This window comes from Saccopteryx leptura, chromosome 2 (genome assembly GCF_036850995.1).
Source record: "Saccopteryx leptura isolate mSacLep1 chromosome 2, mSacLep1_pri_phased_curated, whole genome shotgun sequence".
NCBI classification, from domain to species: Eukaryota; Metazoa; Chordata; class Mammalia; order Chiroptera; family Emballonuridae; genus Saccopteryx; species Saccopteryx leptura.
Window position 1 is genome coordinate 280,394,353 of NC_089504.1, and position 23,939 is coordinate 280,418,291.

Consider the following 23,939-nt stretch of genomic DNA (forward strand, 5'->3'; position numbering starts at 1 on the left):
CTTGTGTTTGTCAGGCTTTATGTACCAAATAATATATAGTAAGCTCTATGAGTGTATATGTTATTTAATTTAATTCTCATAGCAATCCTGAGAAGAAGTCATACCCCCATTTTACAGATGAAAAAGGTAACACACACACACAAAAAATAACTTACTTTGTGGCAGAACTAAGATTCAAACCTAGGTTCATGGCCATGACTTGACCAGACCAGGACTTGTCTTGGGATTGCAGTCTAAGGTATCTTTTCTATCTTTTTCCACTGGGGTGGAGAGCAGGGGTGAAGTGTGCATTAGTTGGGGTCTGGCAGGAAATGATGGCATTGCCAACCAGGAAAGGTTAAGGGGACCAGCAAAGGAGGGGAGATACCCTGAAGATATGTGGGAAGAGAGGTCCCTGAAACCCAGAGGGAGCAGGTGCTGTGGGAGGGCTGCCTGGCAAGAGCTCCGGCCATCCCAGGGGAATGCAGTGTAACCGTGGGCCCTGCTTCTCCCACGCCAGGCATCCATCGGCTGACCCCCTAGAGGCTAGAGGTTTAGGGAGCCTGCTTGGTGCAGCCTTAGGAGCTGGTCTTTCAGATCCAGGGCACAGAGCAGAGTGGAGCAGGGTTAGGAGAAAGAAGGGTAAGGAGGGTGAGCAGAGGCTAGTCACTGCTGGGTCGCTCTGGAGCTGTCTGAGAAACTCCCTTGATGCTCCGGGACCCCGAGAAAGGGGCAGGCTATCTGTGTGGGCACTGCCCTACACAGCCTGCTGTCTGAGTGAGTGAGCAGAGGGCTATGGCAGGTCACATGCTGCCTCCTCTGCACACTCTTCAGGAGGGACCTCAACCCGAGGCACCGCCCTCCTGAGCTCCTGTGTCTCCCACTGTCAGCGTTATTGCCCTACTGCTGTGGCCTCCAGGTGTGCTCTCCCGGACGGCCACACATTGGATTAGTCAATATCACCCTCATACCTTGGAGGAAGCGGCCAAGGCATGCAGTGCATAGCTCAGAGAGGCTTCTGTAAACTCTACTGCCTATTCTCATTTTCAGAAGAGACAGAATTGAATTACCCACCAATAATGCAGTCATTTTAGGTCTGTTGGGCGGGAAGACCAATCATGCCAGCTCCCCAGCCCCCAGACCCTCTCCCCTAGTGCCCAGTATCTTATCACATTAGCTGCTTGCAAGGGGTGGGGGTTTCCCCAACTTTCTGTTTCTATGGTTTCCCCCTCAACCAGCAGCTGATGGGGACCGGAAGGACGGCGATAACTTCTCAGCATTATTGTTGTCCTGTGTATACATGGAAGGGATACAGTGCAGCCTGGAGCCTGGCCGAATGGCAGGCAAGGGCTGGGGAGAGTAGGCAGAAGTCCCACGCAGCACAGCCATAGATTTCCCAGCCTACCAGTCAGCTCAAATGGCAGGTTGGGCTCCTAGATTGGACGGATCCCAGGAATGTGTCTTTCCTTCTGCTAGCTGCTGGCCTCAGCACTTCCTGTGCCTGGAGTGAGGTTGAATGGGAGCCTGAATCTATGCCAGGAGAATCTCATTTCTGGGGCACTGGGGCAGGGAGCAGTCCCCGGCTGCTGGGTGAGCCACTCCTCAGCGCACCCCAAGAGTTTTCCACACCCGTGGCCTTGAAGGGAGGAAATAGATGATCTTTCAGCTCCCCGACTTCATACTCTTAGATGTCCTCAACCTCACTGTGTCATTTGTGTCATAGAACTTAAGACCTGGTTGGAGAGGCGGACAGGTGAATAGAGACGGCTGAGAGAGGGACCCAGGTCCCCACTGGCCCCATCCAGCCCCCGATTGTCTGTTATGTTTCTAAGCTGCTTTGCTCTCATATTTCTCTCCCTGCTCAGCCCCACTGGCCTCAGCTGCCCTGAGCAGCTCTTGCCTGCTCATCCATCATCCCGGCTGCAGGCACCAGAGTACATCTCACAGAGAGACCTGCCGGCCCTGGGCCTCCACGTAGAAGGGCTCAGCTGTCAGAGGAAAGAGCGGTTTCCGCAGGGTCAGGGCGCCGGGCCCTCCAGGATTGATCGGCTGTGAATTATAGATGTTGCATCCCCGTCAGTCCTGGTGCTCCGGAGCCAGAGAAGGTGTCCCTGCCTTCCTTCCCCGAGTCGGCCTCTTCTCTCTGGCATCCCTTCAGCATGTGTTTATTTCACATTATTCCTCAATGATATACTTTGATGATTGCTTTTTTTAATGAGTGGAAATTTAGTGCACAGCCCCCCCATTGGATTGGGAGCTCTGAGCTGTGGCATGTGCCTCTTTCATCTGCTGGAGCACCTTAGAAAACTGGACTGACAGCTGATGCTTAATATCCAGTGGTGATCTAGTGTGACTGATGGGTGGTTGGCGAAAGAGCGGTATGCCCCCAGGAAGACCAGGAGATGAGGGAAGAGGCAGCAGGAAGACTGGACTACTGGCCCTTTGCAAAACTGTGCTCTGGGGGAGGCCTGACCCAACTTCTTCCCGGTAGGCGCTCTCCCTGCCCCTCTCTGTTTCTCACTACTTACGTGCAGGTGTGCTCAGCAAGCCACTCTGCCTTCTCCCGGATTCAGCTCCCCTCTGCTGGAGAGCACCACACCAGGATGGCTGTAGGCTCTGACCTCCGTCGGCCCCTTGGATGCCTCCTAGGGGCATCTGTTCAACCACTGTGCTCACTCAGAACTCTCACATCTTTCTGCTCATTCACAGGCACCAGCAACCTAACCAGTCCCTTTACTCCTGACTCCGGGCTTGTCTCCTTCAAAGCCACCTTTTGAAGAACTTCCAAAATACCCACCTGACCCTCTGATCCCCAGGTGAAACCCAGAGGGGGACCTTTCCCGCCCCTGCTCCACGCTGTCCCTGCCCACACCCCCACCAGCCCCTGCACCCACCCTCAATCGTGCTTCCTCACGCCGAGGTCACTGGGTGCCCCCCTGTGCCAGGAGCCCTTTCTCCTGCTGCCTCCCACCTGCCGCATGTCTTCTACTCCCTGGTCTCCTCCTCTACATCCCGCTGCCTTCCTCCATCTGCCCCCTCGTCACCTCTCACCCATGGATGGCTGCCCTGCCTTGGCGCTCTGGACCAGGTCTGTCGCTGGAACTACTACTTTGTATTTTAATGGTTTATTCATGTATCTGTGCCCCTGCTTTCCCGCTCCCACCCCCGCCCCTGCATGCCTGGAGTTCCTGGCATATAAAAATAATGACTCCAAATTACTAAATGAGCAAAATGAACGGAATGAAAGTGATTCAGAGTGAATCAGTCTGATAGGCAAAGGCTCACATGTGAGGGGTTAAACAGATTGGCACCAGAGCGGCAGGTCAGGAAAATGAAGAAAATGAGAAAATCAGTTCCAGATTCGGTCACAGGTGGGGGTGGGGGGTGGGGCGGGATGGGGAGCAGAACCCTTCTGCTAGCTGTTCCTGTCAGCACCTTCTCAAAGTGAGGAAAATAAACCTGTTTCCCTTATGACAAAGCCTGATAGGATGATAGACCCTCTCGGCTTCCCGGGAGGTGGTGGTGGCTCTGATGGATGGGGAGGAGGCAGGAGAAGAGGGTGAAGGAAGGGGGGGGAGAGAAACAGAGAGAGAAGGGAAGAAAGACAGGAGGGGAGGAGGGGAGGCGGAGAGAGCTCTTGTTCTGTGCCCAGATTACTAATGTGGCGGATGCCTCAGCAGGTTGGGTGGTGAGTGCTTACTGTGCATGAGAAAGCAGGCAGCCAGTCCAGCAGCCGAGTCCTGGCTCCTGCAGCCCAGCTGCAGGGAAAGAGCTCAGGAGAAAACTCTTCTGGGCCCTGTAACAGCAGGGGGAGAGGGGCCTTAACATCTTGGCTCTCCAGAGTGACAGGTCACCCTAGGCCTTCTGCAGAAGGGAAGGGGCTCTTTGGTTCCCCAGGGGGATATTTCACCCACGGAGATGACAGACTCTGGGGGCTGCATCCAGCCCAGTCTTGGCATCAAAAGATAGTGGCTTCTGGAAGCCTCTAGAAGTCCTGTCCCTGTGCAAGGGGCAGTTCTTTGGAGGTGGCTGGGCCTGAGCAGCGGTTGGGTGTAATGAAGCGAGTGGCTACTGTCCTCTGTTGGTGCTAAGGGAGCAGAACTGCCCAGGGAGGGGTGGCGGAGTCGTTCAGGTCAGGAGGGTGGGCGGGCGCTGGCTTACTCTAAGGATCAACAACAGCTAGTTGCTAAGTCCCATCTTCTTATATTTCTGTTAAGAAGACAAAAAACATGTGGCATCTTGGAGTCCCAGACTGTTTATATTTTGGAGATCATCTGATCCAAGACTCCCATGGCCAGCGGAGGAAAGCAGAGAAAACAAGCAATTTACTTGAGACCACACAGCAGGCGAGGGTCCAAGCAGGACCCTTTTCCCTCTGTTCTAATCTCAGCAGTGCACTCAGTCTGGGGCCTCTGCTTCTCCTGAGACCCCTCCAGCTGAGACATGTCCGAAAGGAACCAACCCTTGGCTCTAAAATCTTTGAGACATATTGAAGCTCTTAATACAAAGTCTTCTTCAGAGGATGACCAAAGGGAAATTATGTTACATGAAATCCAACTAAACTTCCTTAAAATACCCTGCCTCTTTGCCTGCCTCTTCTCAAAGGGCCCCAGCCCCCGGGAGCTGCTCTTGTCCCCGTCCGTCTTTAAGCTCCAGCTCAGGAGGACTTCCTGCTTCCAGCCCCCTCACTCCTCTGCTAGCTCCTGGCCTTGCTCTTCCTCCACTTCAGTTCCCCATTCCTACCCACTGGCCCACCCACGCCTGTTAGCCAAGCGGCAGATTCTTCCTCCTTAAAGGTTACTCTGTCACTGTCCCCCTCCACTCTGTGACTCATGCTTCCCTCCCCTCCTTCCTTGTGTTTTTAGTATCTCTACCGGAAAGACGGGGTAAGGGTATTTGTTTCTTTGGGGGAGACTCTACTGCACTGACAATACCTACCTACGGGACCTCCTGCTCAGGCCTGCTGGCTGGACCCATGTCACACTCGGCTCTGCTTGTTCTCGTAGCCTCTTGTCCCCTCCCCAAACTTTCTGTGCTTGTTTGCTCAGGGCCATTGCACCTCCTGGAAAGCATTCCCCTCACATTTTGTATAGCTGCTGCCTTCCCGTCATGAAGATCACAGCGCAGCCGTCACCACTTCCGAGAGGCCCTCCTGATTCACCTTTCCTAATGTTGCTGGTCCTCCGCCCCCAGTTTCTGCCACATCGCCTTTGTTTTGTTGTCTTCTAGCATCTGCCTGAGTTATATTATTTATCTGATATTGTTGTTGGTTTATTCCACTAGTGCCTTGTCTGTCTTTATTTATTATCATGTCCCTGGTACTTAAATGAGTTGTTCAAAGAATCAGTGGAGGACATGGGAAATGGTAAGGTTGAGGCAGGGCCTGGATCCCGGTGAATCTTTCTGTAGAGGGGGCGCGGCAGACTCAGGGTTCCCTCTCTGCTCTGCTCAGAAAACTGGGGCCGAGGAGCTACATGAGACTGGGGAGATCCAGGTGAAGAATCGGGATCCCTATCTGCCTCTGTGATGGGGGAGCCGGGCTGCCCGCTCTGACGTCCCCACCTTGTCATCGCAGCTATTTCACAGGCCGTCCTAGAGCTGACTTGGAGAACACCACATACCGGCCCATCGGACTTCACCGTGGGAACAGAGTGGTGGGGACCTACAGGGTGATGGCCACACACACACACACACACACACACACGCCCTTCCCTGTAGTGTGTTGGCACTGTGCCACTGCCCCCGAGCTGTGGTGTGCAGGAATAAGAGTGGAGAGCACAGCAGAGCTAGGAGATAGGCCAGGCCACCTCTCCAGCTCTGCCCCCATCAAGAAGAGATTGTAGCAGCAGGAGCTCCCTGGGGAGCTCAAACCTGGCCTCCCCTCTTGTTGTGATTCTGTTTACCAACAAGCGGGAAGGAGCCTATTGTACTCAGGGTGAAAGAAGCGGAAAGAAATTGATGAATAGGAGCTCAGGAGCCAAGAAGTTGGGCTCAGAGACAATAGATCGGAAGGGAGGGGGTGTGGGAAAGGAGATCTAGGCTAGAAAGGCTTGGAGGAGAAAGCCATGTGTGTACAGCGAAATTTGGGGATATTAGGGGAGAAAGGGGCAGAAAAGGGGCTGCTCTGGTGCTATTTCTGTAGAGGTCAGCCCGCCCTTCTGCAAGTTGCTGCTGGGTGTGGTGTTTATTGGGTGGTTCTATGGGCAAGGCTCATATAGAAAGTGTGAGGTGATACATGATTCAGCAGGTATGTCAGATGCCCAGCACCAGTCCAAGAGGGTGGAGGAGTATGCAATCAGGCAAATTTCTGCTTTGCCTCTTACTTGCTCTATGGCCTTGGAGAAATAACTTAACCTCTCTGAGTTCAATAAAATGGAGGCAGTGCTGACCTTATTGAGCTACTTCGGGGGTTAAATGTGATACTGCATGCAATGCAAAGGGCCAGCACAAAGGCCTGACATTGTCCTGAAGATGGTGGTTGGGTAGCTTTCTGCAGCCTGGATCTCTGGCTCTTACTGATAGCCACTGAGACCATCTTTTGCATTTGGTAAAAGCCTGTCTGAACACAGGGGCTTGGACAAAAGGACTCTGAGGAATCTCAGGCCTTTGGAGCACTGAACTTCTGCCAGCTTTCCATCTTTTCCTACCTCCCATAATTCCTGCAGGGATGATGTCCTGACACACTCACTTTAGAAAGGACCCAATTTCAGACTGACTTATTTAAAGGAAAAGCATCTCCACTGGCAAGCCGATTCTAAGCCAAGTATATAGATGATCTGGAAGACTTGCATCTCTGAAGACTACATTTTTTTTTTATTTCTCCACTGCAGAGTGCTTTAACTTGAAACATATGTGTATAACTGTTCAATACCTTCTTACTCTGCAGAACATTCCCAGCATGTGGGCTGTTTGCATCTCTAGCCTGGTATTTTTCAGGATTACCCAGAGTCTAAGATTAGGGACACTGCCAGTGGTCCCAGCTCTCTTCTGCCCATCCCATTCCACACCGTCCCCTCCCCCAGCACTGCCCTGAAAGCCAGAGGCTTGCCTACCATCTGGCTTTTTCCCAAGATATGGCTCCATAGAGATTTAGTAGATCCTCCAGCGAGGTGCTGCTGCTCTTGTGAGCTGGGCTTCCGGAGCCTGTCCTGGAAAGGAGGGACATCTTTGTGGGAGGGAACATTTCTCCTGAGATTGCATGTCTGTAAGCCTGTGGTGGGGGGTTATTGATTACAGGTGATGTATGATTCAGGAATTGTTACCTGTCATGTCAAGATGGATCAGGATAGTTGTCCCTGTCAAAGGTTTCTGGACCCGAGTGGGAAGAGACTCTGGATGACTGATCCCTTTCTGCAGAAACCAGAGGATGCTCAGAAAGGCTGCAGCTAAACCAGCTTTAGGTCAGGGTGCAGCTGATTTGGGATCAGAAACTTGAGTTGGGAGACTAGACCATTCTGTGCATCTGTCTTCTCTGTCCTTGCTTCCCTTTGTCCCCATTTGCTACTGGACATCTTCTTGTCCACATTGGTCTGTGCTCCAGCCAGCAGGAAGGGTGGGTCTGATCTTTGTTTGTAGACTAGAAATGGGATGGGGATTGGCATAGACACCATGCCCCTTGGTCCTGAATGTGCTCCCAGCAACAGATTGGGCTGAGGGAGCTTCAAGTGAAAGGTGGACAGAGCAAGTTGCTGGTGTGACTTGCCACATGTCACACAGCAAGTCAGGGTTCAGGGTAGTCAAACTGAGGGCTCTGAACTCACACTTAGTTGCTCCCTTGCACCACAGTGCCTGTGCAGGTGGCCACAGCAGGAATCCTTGTATTTGCTCCTGTGTATACACCATGTGTTAGACATACACCAAAGCAAGGATTCTGGAAGACAGGCTGGGTCTCGTGGTGTCAGGAGGAGGCTAAAACTGTTTGCTTTGGTGCCCAGGGCACAAGGGGACATGGAGAAAGAAGCTGGGGGGATTGCAGAGGGAGGAGAGAAGGGAACAGATACAGCATGTTTTGTGTGTGCATGTTCAGGAGGGTATGCACACGTGAGCCCAGGGCCACAGGTCTAGCCATGCCCGAAAGGGTGGTCTGAAGACAAGGAGGCCCGAGTTTGGGGAATTTACTGCAGTGACACAGAAAGGAGGGGGTCCCTCAGCTGTGTTTTCATCCCTACAAGAGGAGGGAGACATAAGAACAGTGGGGAAAAGCCCTCTAGATGGAGACCCTCTGTCAAGCTGGTGGATCCACAAGAGGGAGGCATGTGCCATGGTGAGATGGTGGCTGCTGGAGACACAAAGCTGGCCCGCCTGCAAGGAGGAGAGACGACCTTGAGAGGAGGAGAGTCAAAACTGAGCTAGTGTCTGATGTGGGGGCAAGGGGAGGGGCAGGCGAGGAGGAGGGAGAGAGCAGAGAGGGATCCAGACAGTGGAGGGGGGAGGCAGAGCCGAAGCCACCTCCTGTCTGTCTGCCTCCCTCCTTCCAGCTGAAAAGCAAGAAGGACACAGAAACGCAGACACTGGCGTGTGGATGCTGGGCTGTGTACCTGCTGGGGTGGGGCCAGAGATGGGGGCAGTGTGTCCTTGAGCCCTGGGCATTTCCTGAGCTGAGATCCCCGGAACGACCATCACCTCATTGCCTCGTGTGCTCGGTCAGGATGCAGACCTGCGGGGTCCACTTCTTCAGCCTGGGAGGTGCCCCACCCTCCTTGCTTTGTGAAGAGCTATTAGGTGGGGGAGGGGAGTGGGGAGTGGGGAAGGTAGCCCGTTGCTCCCTCAGCAGGGGCTGGGATTTCCCCTTTTCTCCTGCAGGAATGTCCCTCCCCTCCCCTAGTCTTCTTTTTCTGTATGTTGTCATCTTTCATCTTTTTCTTGAATGAATCACTTAGCCTCCCATGTTCTGTCTGTAAACTAGGGATAATAATATCTTCTGCACAGAGTTGTTGGCACTATAAATTCCATACCATATGTACAAGAGGTCTGTAGAGTGCACATTTACAACAGAAGCCTAAGAGATTGTTACTCAGGGAGGAGCCTAACGGGAGAAGGAAGCAGAAAAGGAAGTCTAGGCAAGGTCAGGGTGAGGAAACTTGCCTGGCTCCTGGAAGGATTTAGCTCTAGCCCCTCCAGCACCACCTGGTCGTCCCTGTCCAACCAGCCTCCTCCTGCCTTGGGCCTGGGCCTCACTGTGGAGTTGAGAATGGGCAGGTGGAGGGGCAATAGTGACTGCCCAAACTTAGGCTGGTCTCTTCCGCCATGACACCCACAGACAGGTCAGGGCGGCTCCAGCCTGGAGCTGAAACCATCCTGAAGGCTGTAGGGTGCTGGGTGGACTCCTTCCCTCAGGGCCGGAGGATGACTTCCAGGGAGCTGCCCTGAAGCAAGGGCCCTGCCGAGGTCTCCAAAGTCACCAAGTTGGGAGCACAGGTGGACCTGGATGAATGAGGCCAGGACGTCGTGGTGTCGTCAGTGAAGCGTCCTCAGTGGCTGACTGGACCCCGTGGTCCCCTCCTCTCTTCTCTCCCTTCTTTTCTCCTCAGTGCTGGCTCACTTTCTTACCATGCTGCAGGACAGAGGACCTCACTCTGGATGAAGAGGTGCTCTCTGCTGCCCCTGCCAGGTCCCCAACCCTGACTCCTCCAGGTCGCTGAGAAGTAAGAGCCCAGCTCTTACTTACCCAGCTCTTTCATGTCAAGATGGGACGACTGCTGGGAGCCGAGCTTTATTTCTCTGCCACCTTCCTCTCTGGCTCATGGCTGGTGCCACAGGACAGGTGTTCTCTGCAGAACTTCTTCAGGGAGGTGGCCACAAGGCCATGCTTTCCCTCCTTGGGCTTCTCTAGCCAAGAATGGGTGATCAGTTAGGAGACAGCTGCACAGGCAACCCCTTGGAGAAATCCTACCCAGAGGAGCAGCCAGGGCCTGGGGAGAAGCTGTCAGGAACCTGCCTCATTTGCCTGGCACGGAAAGAAGTGCCTAACTGACACTGAAGCATGGTGTAAGAACAGGACTTTGGACCTGTGCACTGACTGACCTGGGTTTGAATCCTGGCTCTGCCACTTATTAGCTTTGTGAATTTGAGCCACGTCCCTTTCATAAGCTTATTTATTTTTTTTATCTGAGGTATGGAGATAAACATTCCTGCTATCAAGAACTATTGTTGGGGTTAAATGAGTTGATCTGTATACAGGCTTCTATTATAGGTTCTGGCAAATTCCAGGAGTCTAGAAATTGTTAGTTCCCTTCTCCCACTGTAGGGCAGGGGTCAGGTGACTTTCTGTACTCAGCACAGATTAACCTCAGGGCGTGGGGGTATGATGTGGCTTCAGGCACCCAGGAGCTCCAGTTCTAGAAAATTCCTTTTCTTTTTTTTTTATTGGATTATTTCAACAGCATTTCTTGTAGTTGGGGATCTTGAGGCTTTCAGCTGTTGTGTGCCTAGGCCTTATCATAATATAATAAAGCAGGATATGGGAAAGGATGATATGGAAGAGGATGAGACTGAATATGGCAGGAGGGAGGGGGAGAGAAAGAGAGAGAGAGAGAGAGAGAGAGAGAGAGAGAGAAAGAGAGAGAGAGATCATGAACCTTAGTGTTCTGAAATTCTACTATTCTCCACTGTCCTGAAAGGCAAGAAGCTATTGGTCCCCCACACTCCCAGTCCTCCCTGGCCCAGGGGTCCTGGAACCCATGGGTCTCTAGGAGAGAGGGTAGGCAGCACAGCAACTGCAGGAGGGCATGAGGGCACCTCTCACCACTATCAAGACTTCCCACTACCAGTTTGCAGTCTGTGTGCAGATCCTGGTCCCAGTGACGTGAGAACTGAGAAAATGCTTTGTCTTTTCTAGTTCTCCATGTCTTCCTTTGAGGAGTGTGACTGATCCCTGACTTGTCTGCTTATAGGACTGTCCTGAAAGACAGAGGCAGGAGAGTCAGATGAGTGGGTTCCCTCCTATTTGGGCAAGACTCCCCTGTTCATCCAGACTCAGGGAGTGGTTGCCTTGGCAACAGAGGGCCTGGCTAACTCCTACCCCTTCTTCAGATTTCAGCTTAGATGTTAATTCTTCAAGGTGTTCTGAACCCTTAGACTAGGTCCTCTCTTGTAAGCTTTTGTGGTGTTCTGCATATTTCTTCTATAGCATTTATCATGAGTAGAATAGTGCGGTTATTTGTTTAATTGTTTACTTAACACATGTTTTCCACAACAGACTCTAACTAAGCTTCATCAGGAAAAGAAGCACATCTGTTGCACACTTTCTTATCACCACACAGTGCTTGGCACACACACGACAAGGAACACTCAAGAAAATCCTTGCTGAATGGGGAAATGGATTGCCTGCCTCAGTCAACACATGATGCCAAGTGCTCATCTATCACATTCCTCTTGCCCGGGATCTCATAAGAAACCAGAGAAAGGTGACTTGTTCCCTTACGTTATAATCTGAGGAACAAGTTGGCTAGGTCACAGTTGCCCTTCTTCCCATTCTCCCAGCACAGCAGGCCCTGCCCAGCATCCAAGAAGGTTGCAGGTGTAACCGCTCTATGCATTTATTTATCTTTGCGCAAGGCTGCCCTCTGGTGGTTAAACACGGAAGAGAGCATGTGAAGGAGCATGGAAAGGATGGAAACCCTCCTGGCCAGGACCCGGCTGGCCAATGAGCTAGAAACAGGTAAGACTACAAGGAGCACACCCATGTCAGTTCTGCTTGCTTATGAATGACTTTCTACAAATCTAACAGGAAGCCCTGGCGTAGGAAGAACAAGAAATTGAAGAAAGCCTCACAGAAAACCCACCCTTCCGCCAGAGAAGTGGTCTGGGGGTAAGGCTAGTTTAAATAGCTATTCTCTTCCCTCAGTGGAGTGCTGGCAAATGCTTAACAACCAGCTCTCAAAAAGGGAAAAAAAAATCCCAATGTTAGCATTTATCAATTTCCCTCGTATAAGTATTTCTACGGTGGCCCATTTCAAACTACCCATGGAATGTCGCTGCATGCAGATTTGGGAAGACGTGAGCAGAGGTGATTATGTATGTCTTTAGAGTGTATCTCTACCATACAGACCTCATAGATGCAAATTAGTTCAAAAACATGGTTAATAGTAAAATTTAGTAAAATAATTGGGAAATGATGAGTTTGAGTGTTTATTACATTAGTTTTCAACATAACATATTTAATGGAGTTTATGTAATTTAATTTTTAATGATGGCTGTGTTTAACAGCTAAGTGGGTTGCAAAATTCTAGAAAAGGTAATAATTGGTTTTTGCAAACCTAGTAGCAAGATCTGGCTCCTGCAACCACTGCGTCTCCCCCTTCCTCCTTCTCTTCCTCCTCTTCCTCCTCCTCTCCTGTGACTTCCCTGGCATTTCATATGGGCAGGAGGAAGGGGGAATATGGGAGAGAGCTTTGCTGCAGACATTGTTATTCTCTGAACCCAGAGCCATAAGGTGTTAAGAAAAGAGGATGAAGAAATGCGAATTCGGTTCCTGAAGTATGTTTCAGAGTGTGCATGTTGGTGGTGATGGGGTGATTCCTGCAACTAGATCATGAGGCTGATTACCCTCTGGAAGAAAGGCTTCTGGAGATGGGGGCTGGGCCCTGTGGCCCAGGAGGCCGTGCTTCTGGTGGCCCTCTGAGGGCTGTCACCTGAGAAGCGAGGAAGGAGTGAGCTAGTGGAAGCGGCCTATGGGAAGCCGTGGCAGGCAGAAGTAGGCACCAGGGGAGACATTCAGGTTGAGGGGGTTGCTGTCCAGGCAAATGTCTTCCAGCCGCCTCCGTGTGGCGTGTGCTCTTCCATGTCACAGGAGCTGTCTCTCTGCAGGGTCTCTGTCATGCTGTTCTGGAGAGAACACCTTGACAGTTGCACTGAAGACTCAATCAGCTATCCACAGCAGCTCTACTCCCCTTTATAATGGACAGACCAAGGCATTTAAGATCAAGACTGTCCAACAAGGGGTGAGAAGAGGAGACCCATGGAGGGTGGATAGAGACAGAAGGATGAGGGAAGAGGAGGAGTCAGGGGTTAAGGGAAAGCGGAGAAGGAACAGGCAGTTGGGTGAGATGGCAATAAGGATGTGGAGGGAGAAGAAATGTTTTAAAGAGAAGAAAAGGGAGGAAGTTAAACTAAGGCCGTAGAAGATGACCTGCACAAGCCTGACTCATCCCTGTCTTTCGTAAGCTTTCAGAGGAGAGGACTCCAGCGCTGCTTAAGGATGTCCCCGGCATCCGCCCCCTGCCCCTGCCCTCTGTGCACTGTGCAGTGCTCTTGGGGAGGCTGCTCACCTGCAGCTGGAGTGAGGGCAGCTCAGGGGCACAGCCCAGGATGGAATCCAGCAGGTTGTCAGCCAAGTAGAGGAACGGCAGCCTTTCCAAGGCCTGGGGGAGAGAGAAGTGAGACAAAGAGGATGGGAAGCTGGTGGACCTGGGCTTGACCTGACCCCATGCCTTCACGCAGGGCCTCCTGAGCGGCAGCTGTGTGCCAGGCTCCCGCTGGGCGCAGCAGGTGTGCCCAGTCTCTCAGGAGCTCGCAGCGTTCACTCCCAGGAGACTCAGAAGCAGAAGAAAGCTGCTGCTTTGGACATGCGCAGAGGCTGTCTGCTGCTAACAAGAGGGGAGAACCCGGAGAGCGGCCGGGATGGGCGGGAGGGCCAACAAGGGGATATCTCAGCCCAGCCTCAACGTCTCTACGATCAGGAGGGACTTTCCCAGATGAAAGCTTGAAATGCTGAACCTGGGACAGCTGTGGAGACTGCGTTCCAGAAATATCCAGATCAATAGAATGAGAGTCGCAGACACGCAGGAGGCAAAATGAGTATGCATGGGTGACAGAGATGGGTGTCAATCTTGTCCACACCTTTCTTCATTCTTCATGGGAACTGCCCCACCCCGTCTTCCCAGCCCTGTGGAGGGCGGCTGCAGGGGCCACAGCAGTGCTATGTGTTAGTCCTCGCATCAAAACTGGTTAGCCAGTGACCAAGCAGACAGTCTCACTTGACAATTTGATCATAGAAAGACAACGATTAGTCAGTTAGTGCTGGGATTTGGAAATAGAAGGAGTTGTAGAGTTGGGGGGGGGGGGGGAGCCAGCGCTATTGCAAGTTTCAGGGCAGCAGGAGCAGCCTGTGCAGAGAGGGGAGCGCGGCGGGTGCACAGAAAGAAGCCAAGAGCCCCCGTGTCCCGAAGAGGAAGAGCGAGGGAGAGAGCTGTGGACCTTGGTTTCTGACACCGTTCCCCCAGTCACAGGCCCGGGAAGCCTTTCATGGAGGTTCTTGGGATCGCATGCTGTAAGCACCCTTTTTCCTGAGGCAGAATCAGGTTCTTGCAACAAAAAGAACCTTTAAAAGCAAATGGGAACAGAAGAAAAAATGGGTTTGATTTTCAGCTCCCAGAACAGGGTTGGAGCATGGATACCTCATGAGAGCAAGTTGTGTGTGTGTGTGTGTGTGTGTGTGTGTGTGTGGTTGTGGGGGTGGGGGTGGGGCGCAGGTGTTGGATGGTGAGCTGAAGGGCCTGGCTCACCCTGAAGGCTCCAGGCTGCAGCGCTGAGCTCTGGAGCCGATTTGGGTGGATGTCCAGGACCTCGGTGCCCATAGGCAGTGTGGGCAGAGATGCAGCTGGTTATCTGGGAGGATCAGACCCTGCAGAGCAGGCAGCGGTGAAGGGTGTCATCAACCATGGAGGAGACAAAGTTGCTTAGAGGGGTCAACCCTCTTCAGTTTTGCTGAGGGTGCAAGAAAACACAGAGAGACACAGGACACACCATCGCTTCCGGCCCTTGCAGGAGCTGCCGTACCTGTCCCAGGCCTCTCAGGATAAGGAAGGACAACCAGTGCTCCACCTGCACCAGGTCCATGCCAGGAAAAACAAAGTTATAAACCAGAACGCCCTGGGAGAGCCCACATTTCTGCAGCAGTCTTCCCCGGAGTTCTGTCCTGTGTGGCGGCTGCCCACCTTGGATCATTCTGGAAGAAATCTTTCAAGGATCCATCCTCCCTCCCTCCTCCACTGTTAGTTTACACAAGGGGAAACTGAGGCCCAGAAAGCTGTGATAATAAGTTGTAGATTCTGGATTAGAGCCCAGATATCCTCTATGCGGCAGGGTATGAAGCATAAAGGAGCAAAACAAACAAACAGCATGTAAATACCGTATCTCCCCATGTATAAGACACACCTTGATTCTGGGGCCGGAGATTTGAAAAAAATGTAACATAAAGTTATTGAACTCAAATTTTATTCATCATAAAACTCATACAGCTCCTCATCACTGTCAAAATTCCCATTCATTAGCTTGTCCCCATCTGTGTCTGATGACGAATCTCTGTCTTCAAATATTGCCTCCTCCTCAGTTCCATTTATGGTATTTGAAATGCCACACTTCTACAACCACTGTATAAGATGCACCCAGTTTTCAGACCCCAAACATTTTTTTAAAAGGTGCATGTCCTACGTGGGGAAATACGGTAGCATCAGTGCCGTGGAGAGGAGATGCAGCGTGTCTTGTCCAGAGGTCAGGAGGGCACAAAGCTGCAGTTGCTGGGACATCCTGAAAATGTAGGTTTGATCATATCTTTCCCTTTCCAGCTTCCCAGCTTTTGAGAGAATAACTAAAAAGTCACTTCTACCATCTAAAATTTTCAAGAAAAGGAATTAGAAAGACTTGGGGCTCTATCCATATGAGAGCTGGAAAGACTGGAAGTGAACAGGAAAAGGCTAACACAAGTGTGGAACTATCTAATGACTGTTCACATGTCTGGATGGCAAGAGAGAGTACCCTGGGCGTGCCCTCTGCCAGGCCCATGCTCCTCTCTTGCCAGGGCCTTACATACTCAGCCCTTTGAAGAATTTGATCTAGACATGGTGGATGCGGGTGTACAGGTAGGTGGTTGTCTGGGGAAGACAAGGGATGCTCTCTAGGTGACGTCACCTCAGTACACACAGAGATGCCAAGACACACGCAGACCAGGCGGGTGGGCAGGCCTGGCCCAGGCGGAAGACAAAAAAAAGGGAGAACCCCCCTCATCAAACTCTCTTCCATAGCTGGAACCAATGGCCCTTGCCTCAAGGGGTATCTGAGCCAGGACCATCTGTGTCCTCTTGGGTGGTTGCCCAGCACTGAGTGTGACAGTGCACCCAGGCAGTGTTGCTGGATGCTCACAGCCTGACACTCAGCTCTTGATCTAAGAGAGGCAGATCCATCCTTGGATATGACCCAGTCTAAGCCCATTAGTACCCTCATCAGCCCCTGGTGCTGTATAGGTTTTTCTGGGCTTATGTGGGTGTTTCTAGGGCATGTATTGGTCTCTTTTCCACAGTTCCTTTCTGGTCCCACAAGGTACAATGAAGGTGAAATGAAGTCAGAATAAAGAGGAAGGGCCGATGGTTGCTGGCTATGCCAGCTGCCTCGTGGATGAGAAGTTAGACACGTTCTTTGTGACTCTCAGAGTATGATAGAGCCGAGGTGGAGTGGATAATGCCTGCCCAGAATTTATTTCCTGTTCTTACGGGGCCAGCACCCCAGTTTTCCTTTGGGAAAGAGCCCTTTGCTCTTCTAGTCCATGACCAGTGGTCATGAGATTTAGGCCAGGCCATGAACTCAGACTGGCTGTAAAAATTTGGGATATTTTACTGACTTGTACAACTGAAGAGTGAAGGTGGTTTCCATCGCTTGCTATTACAAGGGGCAGAGATTATGAGAGGCCACTGCTAGTACAACGCCAGGGGCCCAATGTCAGCAGTGACACAACCCCAAGATGAAGAGGCACCAGCAGTGACGGGACCGTGGAGGTGGAGCAGAGAGTGGCCCGAGCCCTTCCTTCTTGTTCCAGGCCTTGCATGGGATGTCCAGCGGAAGCCCGATAGTCCCTTTGAGGCTGGGATTCTGTCACTTTCAGAGGTCATGGATTCCTGACTGAAGGGTTTTCTCTGCCCTTCAGGATCTAGGCCCCTCCCACAGCAAACACTCAACATAAGGACAGGAACCGAGGACAAGCAAGTCGGAGTTAATTGCATCCCTCCTCCACCTGGGCTCTGACACCGTGAGAGTGTCAGCCCCTTACGGCCTGATCTCTTAGCACCCTCAGCTCCAGGAGGGTGCCAGGGAGCGGGAGGGGACCTGACAAGGAGGGAACTGAAAGCTGGGAAGCAGTATGACTGCTTCATGTGCTCCCGTGCCAAGGGACAGCCACGAAGTTAGTTATTCTTCTCTACAGCCTTTTAATTGTCCCTAATCTAATTACCACTCAGCCTCCTCCTGCCGTGATGCTGTTAATTAAGGTAAGGTGGCTTTGCTAGGCATAGTAGAGTTCTGGCATTTCCTGGCTTCTTATCTAATCGGTGTTTCAGGCAGAAGCATTAGGGACAGCCAGCTCTCTCTCTCTCTCTCTCTCTCTCTCTCTCTCTCTCTCTCTCATTCTTTTTCTGTTCTTACTGTGGCTGTTTCTTTTCTCCCTGACCCTTCACTCTCTGTACTCCCTAGTCTTTACTGTGATCTCCTTTGATACCCCTGGTACTGAGTCAGGGCTGCGTGTTGAGACCTGTGACTGTTAATCTACTGCGGCTGGTTGGGGAAGCCGGCAGGCCCAAGGTAGTAAGCCTGGTCCTTGTGGGGTTTGAAGATGGTGTCCTTGGAGCTATAGTTCTCTGAGTGGAGCTGATCCTGTTTGGAGGAGCCAGACTGGTTCCTTTAAACTAGAGACATAACTCATGGCACACAATTTAAGTCAGCTTTGGCCTGAGCGGGACTTAAGTTTGGACTCTGGGAACATCAGTGACCATTTCAAACTTGCAAAAAGTCACTGTGGAGAAGGGAGGGGTAACAGAATGAGTGAACAGGGAAGGGACTTTCTTAGAGAGCATCTAGTCCAACAGCTTCATTACATGGAGGAGGAAACTGAGGCCCAGAGATAGGAGAGGCTGGGGTGAAGGAGCCAGCTGGTGGTCAAGTTGTAGATGTCCGGGGATGGGCTCTTCCCCTGGCCCCGAACTGACCACGCTCACCCCTCAGGCAAGCATAGAGTTCAGATCAGTCCACCGAAGGCCGGGAGGGGCTGAGAAACAACTTCAGACTGAAGAAGGTTGCGACATTTCTTTTTCTAGGAAGGATATAGAGACAGCGCTGTTGTCCCAGTGAGATTTGACTATGGTATTATTTGAAGGCAGGGACAGAAATGTATTACTTCTAAGGAAAGTCTCATCAAGTTTGCTACAAATGAACAAAGAAATGAAAGTCTTGTTGTCCTCTTTCTTCATATGGTCTGAGTGGCAAGTTCCTATGAAGGGACAAGAATTTTCATATCTTAGAGAAAAAGATGGGGCTCGAGACACCTGTACTACAAAGCAGGAGAGGGACCAGGCCCCGGTCCCCAGGCTTTCTCAGGGAGTGCAGCCAGGGTGCTGTGTCCTCACCTGGGGAACTGGGCCCCAGAGTCGGCATGCTCCTCACAGTTGCTCAGGGCAGTGACCCCATCGTAGCTTGGGCTCAGGGCATAGTTCCCCAGATGTAGGACCCCATTAAAATTGCCTTCTCCTTGTGGCTCTTCTTCTCTCCCCCTCTCCTCTGGGAGGGAAGTTGTCCCTGCTTTCTGCACACCAGGGCCAACAAGCTCAGGGAAAGCAGATTTTCCTGGGGGGCTGGGGGTGGGGTTAGGATGAGAATGGAGTGGAATCACTTGGCACCTGGTCCTGGAGAGTGAGCAGGAGGGAGGGCAGCCTTCTGAAGAACAAGGATCTCTTGAGCTTTGTGGGAACCTCCCACCCCCACACTGGCTGACTTACTTCATCACACACTCAGCGCCTTCATTGCATGTGCAAGCGCCCGCCAGGCTGGGGCTCTGCAGGGGTCTCCAAACTTTTTACACAGGGGGCCAGTTCACTGTCCCTCAGACCATTGAAGGGCTGCCAAATACAGTGGTCCTCTCACTGACCACCAACGAAAGAGGTGCCCCTTCCAGAAGTGCAGTGGGGGCTGGATAAATGGCCTCAGGGGGCCGCGTTGTGGCCCACGGGCCGTAGTTTGGGGATGCCTGGCTAGGGGGTGTCTCCTGCTTGTGCCTCACTGCCACGCCATTTCCGTCTCTCTCACACTCTGTTACTCATGTGGACACAAGCTCATTTACTCATCTCCACAGGGGCACACCCATGTCCCCTTGACTACACAGCCCTCTACTAAGCAGGCACACACACACACATGCATTTATATGGAGGTACTTTCTTATGTAACCACATACCCAGAGTACAACAATTAGTCACTAAATGGGATTTAAAGAAATCCCAACATCAAGGCATCTTGTGGTTTTTAAAAAGTTTATTTATTATTTTTAAAATCTTTTTCTTTTTTAAAATTTTATTTATTCACTTTAGAGAGAAAAGAGAGAGAGAGAGAGAAGGGGGAAGGAAACATCAACTCCCATATGTGCCTTGACTGGGCAAGCCGAGATTTGAACTGGCGACCTCAGCATTCCAGGTTGACATTTTATCCGCTGCGCCACCGCAGCTCAGGCCCATCTTGTGGTTTTTAAAAACATCATTCACTAATTCATGCATTTGTTCAACAAACATTTATGGGTGTCTCTTATGTTCCAGGCACTGGACTTGTCTCTGGAGTACACAAATGAGTAAGACAAGCCTAGTGCCAGGAATTTCATTTAGGAGACCTAAGCTTAAGAATACACATACAATGCAAAAAAGTTATACAGTATACAAAATATATTTATAAATGCAGCTTTTTAGAAACACATACTTACAGAAACAAAAGACCTCTTTACTGTGGTTATGGGTCTGTTCCTCTGGGTGTGTGCATGTGTGATGTGCGTTGCATGCGAATGTTCGTGTAAGCTCATCCATGTATTCACAGAGGGCTGTGGGTGTGAGGCACCTAGTGTGTTTCTGATGATATGTCCCTCCCCAAAGCCAGCTGCATGAGTTTCTATTAGATTCTCCCCCTTTTTAAAATTTTATCAGGGCAGGGAGGTAAGCCCTCAGTTGTAGCAATAGGTGTCTCTTCATCTTATATTCCATACCTGACTTTAAACCACATTATATACTGTTTAAAAAATCTTTAAAATGAGTCCTAAGAGTTTGCTGCCTCCACAGCTTCCTGCAATGGCTCTGACCCAGAGACCTAAACTCCCTTCATTCTTCCAGCCAACCTCCACCCCAGCCCTGCAATCTTTCCCTTCACTTGCCTATCAATGAGCCTACCTTTCAAACCCTGAGTCTTACCCTTATGTATACTCTTTTGGTTCCCGAGGAGGCTCGAGGAGGCTCCCAGCATCCAGAGAGGGCGGATTCTGATGGAAAGGTTGTGGGCAGTGGGGCTGATGTGGACAGCTGCCTGGGAAGGGCAGGGAGCTGGCCAAGGCAGGCATGTGGCCAATCAGACCTCTCTTCTTCTTGATGTCCAGCTGTTTCCCCTTCTCCTTCCTCTGCAGGTCCCTCTCCACCCCGTCTGGTCCCCATCCCATTCCTTTGCTTGATGCCAGGAAATTCTCTCTCTCTCCACCCCTTCTACTCCTACCTTCTGCTCTCCACCTCCCACTCTCACTCATCTCTTCCTCTCTTTCTCTACCTGCTATCTCTTTTTCTTGCCCATTCTCTTTGAGAGGGTAGGCATTTCTGTGGGAGACTGCAAGCTGGCAAAACCCTCTCAGTTTAAGACTTAAGCCAAAAAGATAAGCTCTTCCCCACAAATCTCTGATTGCTTGATTAAATTGCTAAAGGCTATGCCTTTCTCCACACCTCCATGTTAGCTGTTTGTCCCATGTCCCACGTCCCTTGAAAAGACTGGAGGCAGTTTTATTTTAACCCTTTGTTTTGTGAAGTTGAGATGTTATATATGGTGGGGGTTTTCTGCACTGGGAAGAATTCTTGGGTTGCCTCAGAAATGTGACTTTGTATCTGAGGTCTCTTTGTTTTGCTAATGACTTTGCTCTGCCCTATAAATAAAGTGATTTGAGGGTGAAGATCTGCTCTTGCAAGCTATCAACTGTGCAATAGGCCCTCCCAATCCCATCCATCTTCTTTCTGTGTCATTTCCTAATCCTTCACCGTTCCCACCCAAGACCTGCAAAACTAAGAGTTTTTGACACGTGTCACGCTGGTTTGTGACACGTTTCCCCCATCCTAAGGACCCCACCCCTCAGATTCAGAGAAGACAGCAGTGAGCATGTGTGAGGGTGGAGGCTTGGGCACTTCCCAGATTTTTTCTCCATCCAGATCAATGATGTTTATTGACTTTATAGATGAAACCCAAAGATTAAAAGGGCCTGAGAGCTGAGGAACCTGACCATCACCCACCACCTGGAGCCCTGACATCGGAACCATAACAACAAAAGTCACCATATGGAAGGTTTAAAAGTCAAGCAATTCAAAGAGAAAGAGAATAAATATGGGGTAAGATTTGAAAGCCAACTTCAAGCCCTCTGGTAATGATGGAGAGAACATTTTCTAAATCTGCTGAGGTTGGGCCCCAGAGAGGACTTCTGATCACAAACACCAGGAGGCATGATGTAGGGTCCTCAGGTAACTGAGAAGAACCCCTCCCCCTACAGGATATACTTAAGGGGAGAAACTCTTTTCCTTCGTGCTGCTACTTTTCTGGGCAGTCCTCAGTGAAGGTGGCGTGGGAGCAGATGTGTCTCCCAGGATTCTGCCAGCCTGCAGAATTCTGTCTGCCCAGGTTCTTCAGTGATGCTCCTCCCTCCTCCTTCCCCCTGATCAGGTTCTGAATCCCAGGCGCAAGGCCCCCTAAAGATCATCTAACCTAAACTCCTTATTGTACATATGGGAAAACAAGACCCAGTGCGGTGAGGTGACTTATGCAAGGTCACACAAAGCCAGGGTCAGCTCCTAGATTTCCTGACTCTCTCAGGCCAGAGAGTTCTCCTTTGTTCATATGACCCCTCGTCCATGGGAGCCCTGAGACTGTGTGTCTTGGTGGCCTCAATACAAATGGCCCTGGCAGACAGCTCATCTCTGCCTGGGCACACCGGGTTAAAGGAGCAGATCTAATAACCTGGCCCAAAGGGCAGTGCTTGGCCTGCAGAGTTCCTGGACACCAGCTGTTGTGGAGAAGGCTTGCCCAAGCCCAAGAACCTGGTCATCAGTGCAAGGCATATTCCTGAGCTCCTGGCAGTGTTCCTCCCCCCTCACCCCCGCCCTGCGGAGAGCCACCGAAAGGAGCTCTGCTGGGCGGAGCGAGAAAGAGCCCTGGAGGCAGGACGGGCCCCAGAAGCAGATGGCATATTTGGCTGCTGTCTTCTTTCACTTTCTCTCCACAGTCAGGGCCTCGCCCGCCTCCCACCTGCACCATTTATTCTCTGTGAGAAATGCAGATGCGACTGTTCATTCATTCTGCCTGCCTCCTGCTTCTACTCTCCCTCCCCCATTTCTTGGAGACACATACCTCCCTGCTGTTGCTGTGCCCTCTGCCCTGCAGTTGGTCCTCCCCCAGGGCACAGCCAGCCTCACTTGGCATGCACTGGCACCCCACCACTACCTTCTTCCCACCAATCACTTCAAAACTGGCCTCACCTCCGGGACCCTCCCCCAGCCTTGGCTCTACTTTCATAAACTTGCCTGTCACATGCTCTGGTTCCGTATATTTCAGGGAAGATCCTGGGATATGTATGTGTGACCTGTGTGGGGACCATCTGACCATCACTGCAGGATGCTCAGCCTCCAAGAGCCCAGGAAGGGGGGCGAGAGGTGTGGGGAGCCTTTCTAATCTGAGCTCCTCGTTAGGAGAAGCAGAAAGCGTGCTGATGGAAGTGACGTGGCAGGCAGTAGGGACACAAGTCTGGCCAGCTGACTCTATTGCTGTCTCTTTCATGGGCAGGGAGGGAGGGGTAAGTAAAAATTTCAGGAACCCTTCTGCTTTTTTTAGCAACAGGGATATATTCCCTGCTGAGGGCTTGTAGTCACATAAGCCCATGACCGGAACTGTCCCTCTCTTGTTCTCAGACACACACGCACGCACGCATGCACACCCTCTACACACTGAGCCTTCCTGACTTCTTTTTTTTTTATCAACTTTTTCTTTTTTAGATTTTATTTATTCATTTTAGAGAGAGGAGATGGGGCGGGAGGAGGAACAGAAAGCATCAACTCCCATATGTGCCTTGACTAGGCAAGCCCGGGGTTTTGAACCAACGACCTCAGCATTCCAGGTCGACGCTTTACCCAAGGTGCCTTCCTACCTTCTTGCTCATGCCGTTTCCCCTCCTTCCTGTGTCTTTCCCCAACTTCTCCTCCCTGGTTTCTCTCTGGTCAGGGCAGAGGCTCTCATCACAATCTTTGTGCACACCCTTATTCAAACACTGAAGACATGCAGTTATTAATTAATGGATTTTCCCCTTTACCAAGCTTTGAATTCCTCATGGGCATGCTATTTTTGTTGCCTATTCTTGAGTTCTTAGCTGGAAACCTTGTATGTAGTTGATATCAACTGAAAACTTGCTGAATCGAACTGAAGCAGCTGTTTAGGAGGCAGGATGGGAGTGGTGGGGGTAGCATCTGGTAGTTTTAATCCTAAAGAAGATGGTGTAGGCTGAGAGGATCACAAGCCTACTTCTAGAACCTTCCATACGAAGAGAGATTCTGGGTTACCCCCTTCTCATCCTTCCATGAACATCTGCACAGCTTGTAAATCTTTCCAGAAGAAGTGGCCTTTTGTTCTCTCCCGTGATACAGCTCTGCCCCTGCTTTGTGTTTTTATACAGCATCTCCTCAACTAGTCTGCAAGCTTCCCTCGGCCAGGAAAGGTGTCTGTTTTGTGTCTTTCTGTATTTGGCTCAGTACTGAGCATTTGGAAGACTCTCGACAATTTGGTATCTGTGGGTTGAAAGTCCTGGGTCTTTTGGCTTCAAAAGTAGCTGTCAGATTTCTGGTCTGACTTTAGGAATAATTTTTCATGAGAGTTGTGAGATTTGGGAAAATTCACCAGGAAAAGGCTTTGGAATTGTTTACTTAAAGTTTCTT

The 23,939-nt window shown here is 51.1% G+C and overlaps 1 protein-coding gene across 1 annotated transcript; it reads right to left on the reverse strand.

The window, feature by feature from the left end:
- Window positions 1–12,634: 12,634 nt before the first annotated feature.
- On the reverse strand, window positions 12,635–23,170 carry OPTC (opticin). Its single transcript, XM_066364029.1, is given in 11 exon segments — window positions 12,635–12,747; window positions 12,750–12,804; window positions 13,248–13,340; window positions 14,484–14,575; window positions 14,578–14,619; window positions 14,622–14,658; window positions 14,660–14,685; window positions 15,791–15,881; window positions 15,883–15,941; window positions 17,516–17,651; window positions 23,159–23,170. Coding segments are annotated over 11 exon segments (756 nt in total).
- Window positions 23,171–23,939: the final 769 nt, after the last annotated feature.